General features: G+C 29.7%; 1 protein-coding gene across 1 annotated transcript; it reads right to left on the reverse strand.

The window, feature by feature from the left end:
• Positions 1-1,729: 1,729 nt before the first annotated feature.
• Positions 1,730-9,781, reverse strand: LOC100266770 (extracellular ribonuclease LE). The gene is made up of 4 exons (XM_059736900.1): positions 9,665-9,781; positions 8,865-9,044; positions 2,052-2,250; positions 1,730-1,953 (listed from the first exon to the last, which is right to left on the reverse strand). The coding sequence occupies exons 1-4, from the start codon at positions 9,779-9,781 to the stop codon at positions 1,730-1,732; spliced, it is 720 nt and encodes a 239-aa protein (XP_059592883.1).
• Positions 9,782-11,329: the final 1,548 nt, after the last annotated feature.

Here is an 11,329-nt window from a genome sequence, read left to right on the forward strand (position 1 = left end):
TAAAAAATAATAATTTTGACATGTTTTTAGTTAGTTTTTACATACATAATTTTAAAAATATGTATTTTCTAAGATGTTTGATTTTTAAATAATAATAATAATAATTTATTTTTATTTTTTTGGAAAATAGTGTATTTTTTTTTCAAATCACTAAATTAAATTAAATTTTATTGAGGTTTATAAAAGGAATAAAATTTAAATTAATGTTTTTCTACTCTTTTTTTTCATAGTCAATAAATTTCATTTTTTGAAAGATAAAAAATTCATATTATTCTTCTTAATTTTCACACTTTGTCTAGGTTTTGGGCTTAAATGGTGAACTTATATGGATCAAAGCTTAATTTTTGGGCCTAGCTAGGTCCAAAACACAATTGTCCACTTTTGTTTTCAGGAACCAAACAACAAACTAAATTACAACATTTTACTTGGTTCGATACCGCCTCTGACAACCCATGAAGAAAAGCTCCCAAAAGTAACAATTCAATGAGAGATTTTAGGGATGTTGGTTGGATTTTCAAAACATGAACATTCGAGATTTGTAGTTTGAGAGTTTTAGGGATGTCGGTTAGGTTTTGGGAGTTTGAGAGATTTTAGGGCTTTCCATTTATATGGGGATTTTTCTATTTGTTGCTCCTCCTTCATGGTTATTAATGCCACATCAAATTTGGGGACTTTGCCTCACCTAAAAAAAAAGACTCTTAAGGGTATTTTAGGTATTTACAGTTGATACATTAGTCTTATATCCTCCATGGTAATCTCACAACTTCCTTTAGCTTTCCACACTACTTATTGCAAAGTTTAATCTCTTTAAAGCAATTTTCAGTTTCATCTCCCCCTAAAGCATAATTCTCCCTTTCTGCAATTCAAAGTGTCATAAAAAAATTCATGCCAATACATACATAACTTTTAATTATGGAATGACACCTCCAGCTTTAAGCAACGTCACACTGATTTAAAATATGAGAATGCCACTCACCATTTACCTCACCATGTGTCATAATCAAGGCTTGCACTTCCAAAGGAAGGTGTGGATCAGTGTTGTATACCTTCCTTTCTCCTGATTATTCAACCATCGACGATGAAGTTGTGAGCATATGAAAGGAAATATTTGATAGATATTGGCTTGTGGAGTTATTAGATCAATAATAGTGGTAAAATACTTAGGGAGTATGTCTCTTTTTGAGTACTTTACCTGACCCATCCTGGTTGTAAATAATCTGTCCATGTGTCATCGTGTGTCATTATTTGACAGCCATTCTTGTCATTAAAAACAACCATCCAATATTACCACCCCTTACAAAGTTGGAAGCCAAGGTAGACGTGGGAATATTTTTATGCTCGTAAGTGAAGCATTGGTGTTGTCAGTTTGATGGAAAAGAACAAGAGGCAACCAAAATGTGCATTTGAATGGCTGAATGCTGGTTTGAGGCAAGACTCAATTTTTCCAATGTCATTGAGAATACACAAGTGCTTATTAATTTTACACTCTAAGAAGGAACGAAAGATACTGAAGAAATGCTGGTCAAGCATAACAGCTTTATTCATTCATCCAAAGAGCACACAGAACGAAAAACATAGTGAGAATTAACTGCCACATGCATGGCCAGACCTACAAATTCAATTTGCCATCAGCAAGGTGAATTGGCCATTAAGCAATCACTAGAGTGTTATTCATGATCTATCTATATGATGAACAGACAGGATGTGCCTCCAGTCCTCTGCTGCACCTCTAGAATGAAGGAAACTCAATGCTTGAACCACATTTCCCCTTGGGCATCACTGGACATTGGATAAAGTTTTTCCCAGAAGTGTCCACGCAAACGTAAACCTGGTAGAGCTGTCTGTTACCCGATGGAGCCACATTGCACTGTATCCAAGGTGTGAATCCAACTGCATCTTTTATAGCTTTTTTAGTTTTCTTCAAGCAGTATGATTCTCCATTTGGTTTAATTCCTGTCACGTTTATTTGTTTTCTTAGTGTTTTCAGAAACAGCTAGCCGTAAAGAATAGTGTAAAACGTGTAAAGGCATGTGGTGAAAACAGATGCGTACCTGCTTTCTCAAGAATTTGGAGGAGATCTACATCTTTCTTGAGGCCTAGAGCTGCTTTAAAGTACTGGTGTTGGCTGAGGACGGACTCTGAGCAGGTCCCATGTTTGTTCCATTCATGTGCCCAGAACTTGGTGCCGTTGCCGCTTGGGCAGGCCAGTGTTGGCCAATTATTTTGCATTAGGATGATGAGGTCTGAGATCTACACCATGATGATATACACTAGGATGCTTATTAGAACTACCAGATGAAAATATAGGCAAATATTATTCTCGAATTTGTTCACTGCAAATAAACTTTACACAAATTTGTTTCCCCGTTGCTATCAAACTTGGTGATTCAATTAGTAGCCAAATTCATTATCACCAAAAGTTCCCTAGATTGAGGTGACTTTTTGTCTACTTATGCCGGCTCGGTCTTTTTCATGCTCCATAAAAGGAAACAGTAAGAAATGCTGAGCAAATGGAATATTCTGACAATTAGAAAAAAGACACATTCCTTATGTTTCTTATGATTTTTGTTTGTTTCTTCCTAATATTTAATGCGACAATGATTTGGAGGATCGAATTGAAATTAACGAGCAAGTTATTGTTCAATGGCTTGCTTTTGTAATCAATAATCGGCTATAACGCACTTAAAATCAAGGCTCTGTACTCAAAATGTGTTTGATAGTATTTTGATGTGAAATACTTGTAATGGAAGAAGCACATATTAAGTGCTTCTATGGTAAAATTTATAAGTGATTTTTTTTAATTTTTTAAGAGTATTTTATAAATTTCGTTAAATGTCTATTTTTTAAAAAATGTTTTTTTTATTCTAAAACTGTTTTTTTTTTTTAAATACTAACAAACAGACTCTTAGAGTTCATTTAACAATGTTTTTACTTAAAATGTTTTCAGTGAAAGGAGAAAGTAAATAGTACAAATGATATTTCAAAACTATGAGCAATTTTTCAAAAATTTAAAAGTATTTTTTAAATTTTATCAAATAATTAATTTGTCTTCAACAACACTTAAGGGTCTAGAAATGTTTTTTTTTAAAACACTACCAAATGTACTCTTATTAGTAAACAAGAGTTCTACATGTCCGGCTTCCCCTTTTTGAATGTCCCATTCTTTCTTTTTTGTTTATTATACATATTCCTTATGTTTCTTATGATTTTTTTTTCTTCCTAATATTTAATGCAAGAATGAGTTAAGAGGATCGAATTGAAATTAACAAGCAAGTTATTGTTCAATGGCTTGCTTTGTACTCAATAATTGACTATAATGCACTTAAAATCAAGACTCCATACTTAGAATGTGTTTGATAGTATTTTTATGCGAAATACTTTTAATGGAAGAAGCACATATTAAGTACTTCTACGGTAAGCACTATAAGTGATTTTTCAAAATTTTAAGAGTATTTTGTAAATTTTGTTAAACGTCTCATTTTTTTAAATATTTTTTATACTAAAATTGCTTTGTAAAAACACCACCAAATAGATTCTTAGAGTTCATTTAACAATGTTTTTACTCGAAATGTTTTTAGTGAAAGGAGAAAGAAAACAATACAAATGATCTTTCAAAGCTATAAGTAATTTTTAAAAATTTTAAAAGTTTTTTCTAAATTTTGTCAAATACCTAATTTCTCTTCAAAAACATGTTTTAGGCTAGAAATGTTTTTTAAAATCACTACCAAACAAACTCTTATTAGTAAACAAGAGTGTTATGTGTTTGGCTTCCCCTTTTTGAAATCCCCTTTCTTTCTTTTTTGTTTATTACACACATTCCTTTTGTTTCTTCCTAATGTTTAATGCAAGAATGAGTTAGAGGATCTAATTGAAATTAACGAACATGTTATTGTTCAAGGGCTTGCTTTTGTACTCAATAATCAGCTATGATGCACTTAAAATCAAGACTTTGTACTTAGAATGTGTTTGATAGTATTTTATGTGAAATACTTTTAAATGGAAGAAATACAAATTAAGTGCTTCTATGGTAAGCACTATAAGTGGTTTTTTTTTTTTTTTTTTAATTTTTTAAGAGTATTTTGTAAATTTTGCTAAACGTCTAATTTTTTCAAAATGTTTTTAATACTAAAACTGCTTTATAAAATCATTACCAAATGAACTCTTAGAGTTCATTTAACAATGTTTTTATTGGAAATATTTTTAGTTAAAGGAGAAAGAAAACGGTACAAATGATCTTTCAAAACTATAAGTAATTTTTCAAAATTCTAGAAGTTTTTTCTAAATTTGGTCAAATACTTAATTTTCTTCAAAAACACTTTTGAAGCTAGAAATGTTTTTTAAAAACATTACCAAATGGACTCTTATTAGTAAACAAGAGTTCTACATGTTTGACTCCCCCTTTTTCAATTCCCCATTCTTTCTTTTTGTTTATTAGACACATTCCTTTTGTTTCTTATGATTTTTGTTTCTTCCTAATATTTAATGCAAGAATGAGTTAGAGGATCGAATTGAAATTAATGAACATGTTATTGTTGAAGGGCTTGCTTTTGTACTCAATAATCGACTATAATGCACTTAAAATCAAGACTTTGTACTCGGAATGTGTTTGATAGTATTTTTATGCGAAATACTTTTAATGGAAGAAGCACATATTAACTGTTTCTATATATGGTAAGCACTAAAAGTGGTTTTTTTTAATAATATTTTAAGATTATTTTGTAAATTTTGCTAAACGTCTAATTTTTTCAAAATGTTTTTTTATACTAAAACTACTTTATAAAAACACTACCAAACAGATTCTTAGAGTTCATTTAACAATGTTTTTACTGGAGATATTTTTAGTGAAAAGAGAAAGAAAACAATACAAATGATCTTTCAAAACTATAAGTAATTTTTGAAAATTGTAGAAGTTTTTTCTAAATTTTTCAAATACCTAATTTTCTTCAAAAATACTTTTTAGACTAAAAATGTTTTTTAAAAACACTACCAAATGGGCTCTTATTAGTAAACAAGAGTTCTACATGTCCAACTTCCCCTTTTTTAATTCCCTATTCTTTCTTTTTTGTTTATTAGACATATTCCTTATGTTTGTTATGATTTTTGTTTCTTCCTAATATTTAATGCAAGAATGAGTTGGAGGATCGAATTGAAATTAACGAGTAAGTTATTGTTCAAGGGCTTGCTTTTGTACTTGATAATCGACTATAATGCAGTTAAAATCAAGACTCTATACTGAGAGCGTGTTTGATAGTATTTTTATGCAAAATATTTTTACTGGAAGAAGCCCATATTAAGTGCTTTTATGGTAAGCACTATAAGTAATTTTTTATTTTTTTTAAGAGTATTTTGTAAATTTTGTTAAACGTCTAATTTTTTCAAAATGTTCTTTATACTAAAATTGCTTTCTAAAAGCAATACCAAACAAACTCTTAGAGTTCATTTAACAACATTTTTACTTGAAATGTTTTTAGTGAAATGAGAAAGAAAATAATACAAATGATCTTTCAAAACTATAAGTAATTTTTCAAAAATTTTAAAGTGTTTTTAAAATTTTGTAAAATATCTAATTTTTCTTCAAAAATACTTCTTAGGTTAGAAATGTTTTTTAAAAACACTAACAAGCCGACTCTTATTAGTAAACAAGTGTTCTACCCAAATAATTTTTGTTGGACTGAAATATTTTTTTTTTAACGAATGAGAACAATTGATGATGGGGGTAGAAATTCACTCTTTGTTAGCCTATATTTCTTTATATGGTATGTGTGTGACATGATTAAGCTCAACAAATGAGCCTAATGTAGTTACAATATTGTTCAGTATATGAAGCCAGGAAGATAAGTTGTATTGCGAGCAAGTTAATTAAGCTGCAGTTTGAGGCAAGTAGCAGAGAAGTCTGGAGGGTGGGAGAATCATTTGTTTTCTATTTAGCCTTCTCTCTTGGCGCTTTCACATTGAAAAGACTCTTGTAAACACCATGGGGATCCTAGAGCTAACAGATAACTGAATCCCTGAACTTGTCGGCATTTCCTCTTCACATCACCTGCGTTTTGGTGGTATTTTGTCTTTTTAACCCAAAAGTTTCTCGTTCCTAATGTAATGGTGTTGATATATATAAAATATGGACAAAATAATAAGTGAAATGTACTTGTTTATCAATCCTTTGTAAGATAAGGTATTGAATCAGTTGTATATCGAATTTTTAATTCAGTCCATATGAATGGTTGCTTAAAAATACACTTGTATAAATAACTTTTGCCAACGTTTGATTTTCAGACATGCTTCTGGCTTCCTACTTTTTATTCAGCATTCCTCTTCATGCATGTCTTTGTTTTATCAGTTATATGGCTTGCTTGTTTTGTAATGCAAAGTGATTCAGTACCATCCTCTTTGTTTTTTTTTTTTAATTTCCTCTTAATATTTAATGCAAACTAAGGGAGTTGGAGGATCGGAGCGGAGTTAAATGCTACAAAACACCATCTTTAACAAACTCTTGGTTCACATGCACTTTACTATCAGTGGAGTTGGTCATGGTGCAGAAAAAAATTAGAGTGCGTTTGGTACTGATTCTAAAAAGTGTTTTTGACCTTTTTAATGCTTTAAAATTTTTATTTTTCAAGTATTAGAAAAAGTAAAAATACTTCTTAAAATCACTACCAAACTCACTCTAAATACACTAGATAGGATAAGACTGTATTTTAATTGAATCAAGTCCTGCCAAATAGTTCTTATCTCTAAATTTGTATAATAGTAGGTGTCATATGCGGATAACACACATATACTATTAACCAATAAATTTTCAAAGTTTGCTTTTAATTATTTGATAGAAATTACAAATAAATAAATAAATAAAACAACAATTTTAAAGATATTTATGAAATTATAATTAAAATAATATAATTTATGATTAAGTATAGGAAAATTATTAATTTTCATCTATTTCATGGTTGTGAGTGAAGTTATTTTAGGCAAGTTATATTTAGTAAATGATTACATTGGTGTACATATATAAACACCCAAGGTAATACCTAGTGAAAGAGTAAATTGTACAAAAACTCAAAATAATAAAGATATTAGAAACAACATAGGTTAAAAGAATAAATAAATTGAAGGCTAGCTTAAAATTCTAATACAATATTTATAACTTGAAAGCTTGAAACATCTTAATAGTCTTGTAAGGAGAAGTAACCTACAATGGAGAGAGATGAAATAATTGAGAAAACCTCAAAATTAACAACTAAGGAGGTTACAATATATTCTTCAAGTTATGAATATTGTATTAGAAAATCATAATGATTAGAAAACAAGAAAGCCACATCAACAACATATTTCAATCTTCTGCATGCATTAAGATAAGATTTCATACTTTTCTACCTTTAAGCATAAGTTAAAAGATCTATAGCAAAGGTAGATAAGATTCTCCAACGAAATTACTTTTGCCTCAAACTCTTTTCAACTTTAGGTTAGAATTCCTAATCGCCCATATAAATGATGTTTTAGTTTACTCTTTATAATCCATAGAAGAACACTACAAATATCTTAATGAGTTTATTCAAACTATTAAGGAAAATGGTTTAAGTTTATAAGCCACTAAGGGGGTGTTTGGTAAGTTGGAATAGGGAATGGAAATAATATTTTGTTTCCTTTCCTATTTCTTAGTGGAATGGAATGAATTTGATGATTCCATTTCTAATATTTGGATGAACTTAGGAATGCAAGATTGGAATGATTATTTGTTTCCATTCCAATGTTTGATAATAATAGGAATGGAAATGAAAAAGAAATAAATTTACAATAATATCCTTACATATAATTTAAATTTTTTTTTTTACTTTTATTTAAAAAAAATAAAATTTGAGAGGTTTTTTGTTATTAAATAATAAGACTAAAAAATATATATATACTCAATAAATAAAAAATTAACCATAAAAAATCGTATAACCCTAATGCACAAATATTCAATTATTATTTTTATTAAAAATTTGAATAATTTGTCATGCTTAAGTAGTTATAAAATTATATTTTTCAAAAAAAAATTATTTATTATAATATTTAAATTCTCAAAGCTAGCAAATGTTTTTCCTATTTTCAAAAGAGGAAATAAAAGAATTCAAATTTATTCTAATTTTCAACAAGTATCATATCCGATAAAATCCATAACCTTAAAAAATTTTAAATATTCGTTTTTTTTATCAAAATTTTAAATAATTTGTCATGCAAAAAAGCTATAGAATTATATTTTAGTAAGAAAAAAAAAAGAAAAAAAATATAAGAACATATAAATTGTCAAAGCTACCAAATACTTATTTCTTATTTGCAAAAAAGGAAATAAAAAAACACAAACTTCATTCTAGTTCTCAATATAAGTACCATATCTACTAAAATCTACAACTAGTATATCCTCCAAAATTAAGCCATCAAATCAATAAAAAAGTTCATAGGAAATTGATGAAACAAAATCCAACCTAAAATTTCTATCAATCCAACCTAAAGACAATAAATCAATAAGGATGCAACATGGAGATTCATGGGGTTTGAAGAAGTTGTTTCGCCCATTCAACCTTGAGATCTTCATCTAAATTGAACAAAAGTTTGACTTTCATTGGGTCACTCATAATAATTTGACTTAACTTCAATATGTCCAATCTATTAAGATTAGGAAGTTTCTCCAACTCACCAACCACTCTATTTTCCTTTTCCGTCTGTTGGTTGAAGTTACCAACAAGGCTCTCTAATGCATTGCATGTTCTTGTCATCACATTAATTAAAGTTGTGTCATCATTCCTTGCTCTTTTCCTACGAGATTGTGATGAACATTCCATTCTACTTGGAGTGGATGCAACTGTATTAGTATGAGAGGCATCAACTTCGGCTTCTAAGTCATCAACTCCAATGTCATTGCTTGCTTCAACTTGATCTAACTCTTCCAAAATATCAGTAGCTGACATTGCTCCTTTTCCATTAGCACGATCTTTACCAAAAACAAGACTTAGATCATCGAAATGTGGAAATGGCTTGAGTCTCAAACCATTAGCATCTTTATGCCCCTATAAAATATACAAAAAATAATTAATTAGCATCTTTAAAATAAAAGTTACTAACTTAAAGAAATATTAATCTCATGCCACATTGGTTTGAAGACAAGATAAATGATTAAGAATATATATCATGTCTTTCCTTTGATGAAATGAATTATAGAATAGGGTCTATTTGAATTTTTATGATCACTTCCAACTATAACTCCTAATTATTTTCCTAAAAGCATCAATGGTAGATACTAAAAAAGAAAGAATATATCATGCATTAAAATGTAATTCATATAAAATACATAATATATTGAAAGCAAAAGAATATACCAATGTATCAAATTAAATTAACAAGATGTTGTGGAATAAAAATACAAGATTAGAAGTATTGTAAATATATTTACCTTTACCCAACCTTCAAATACATCTTGATCACATAAAACCATTTTCTTTTCATTGTCCCAAGAAAACCCGCTACCATGGGTTAACATATCCATTATGGCATTGAATTGTTTTTTTAAAGTCTTCACACGCGATTCAATATGTGGACTTGCTTTAAGTCCACTATTTGGAAGCTTTTCCTCTAACATCTTCTCCACTTGTAAAAATGCTCCTGGTTTAAACCCATTGTCACATTTTACCTTCCCTGAAACACACAACTCAACAAGACACTCAACCAATTTTTCATCCTCACCAGGAGTCCACACTCGTTTGTTTCTTCCACGCCCCCTTATTTGACCACTTGATGTAGAATCCATCCTATGTTTCAAAAATATCAAATTATATAACTATATTTTAAGAACAAATATAATATGAAGACAATTATAATAAACACATGTCTAATTATATCCCAAATTCAACAATAGAAAAACATTATCAAATTCAATTCAAACTAGTTCATCATATAATAATCCATACAAACCATTCAAAATTTGCAAATGATAAGTCTAAAACATCAAACATAATTTTTCTCCTAAAATAAACAACATACTATAATGTCCTCCATTCATTAAACATTTGAATTGCTAAATTTCTTCGCCAAGCGCTCCATTGATCCGATGGTTCAATTATAGTTATTGGTTCACCTACAACTTGGTGGTCTTGCACATCCAACTCTTGTTCCAATGGATCCACAGGCATCTCTCTTTTAATGAGATTATGAATAAGACAACAAGCAAGAATGATTTTGCATTGTGTCTTTATTGGATAGAAACAAGGGCTCCTAAGTATAGCCCAACGTAGTTTAAGCAAACCAAAACATCTCTCGATAACATTTCTTGCTGCAAAATGCTTCATGTTGAAAAACTCTTCATGGGTTGTTGGCATGTGTCCCTCTCTCCAATCATTGAGATGATATCTTTGCCCTCTATATGGGGCAAGAAACCCTTTTCCATTTGTATAGCCAGCATCAACAAGATAGTAAAACCTAAAATGAATATTCCAAAACATATTTTAAAATATATATCATATATTAAAAAGAAATCAATTGTTTATAAAAACCATATATTTACCATGTGGAACTGTCAGTCCATTTCTCCTACTAATTGCATCTCGAAGCACTCGAGAATCAGAGGTCGATCCCTCCCAACTTGGCAATACATAAATAAACTGCATGTCTTGAGAACAAACTCCTAAGACATTTGTTGCAATTTCATTCTTCCTTGTTCGATATCTAGGTTTGTCTCCCTCACGTACATTCACTCTAATGTAAGTTCCATCTAAAGCTCCTAGACAATTCTATTTAAATAAAAGCATTAGTATTGCTATAATATGAAATAATTAAACCTATATAAACTTAATTTATAATTTATATACCTTAAACCATTTCCATCTCTCATCTGTGGAGTTCTCAGAGACTGGTTCCGGTTTTTTGAGTAATACTCCTTGTAGGCGAATGACTGCATTCAATACTGCATTGAAATGTCTACTAATAGTTTCTCCAGACCTTAAGAATCGAAATTTTATAACTCGATTCTTTACATGATGTGCAAGAATATGCAAGAATAATGCAACCATTTCTTCTACATCAACATATTTTGAATCCTTTAGTTTACCAATAGTACGAAGCATAGAACATAACATGGTGAAAGTATGTCTATCCATCCTAAGTTGCTCCATACATGCTATATCACTCCCATAAATCAATCGATTAAGATTTTCAACTCGCAAAAATTCTCTATTTGCAGGCCTTTCCATCAATGTTTGCCTCTGATAACGTTTCCTTGTAGTCGTGCAAAGTGCAGTAAGCATGTTAAGTATGTTCACTATAATATATAGAATCATGATAAGTTGTTCTCTTCTTTCCA

The sequence above is a fragment of the Vitis vinifera genome, chromosome 1 (genome assembly GCF_030704535.1).
Source record: "Vitis vinifera cultivar Pinot Noir 40024 chromosome 1, ASM3070453v1".
Classification (NCBI taxonomy): Eukaryota; Viridiplantae; Streptophyta; class Magnoliopsida; order Vitales; family Vitaceae; genus Vitis; species Vitis vinifera.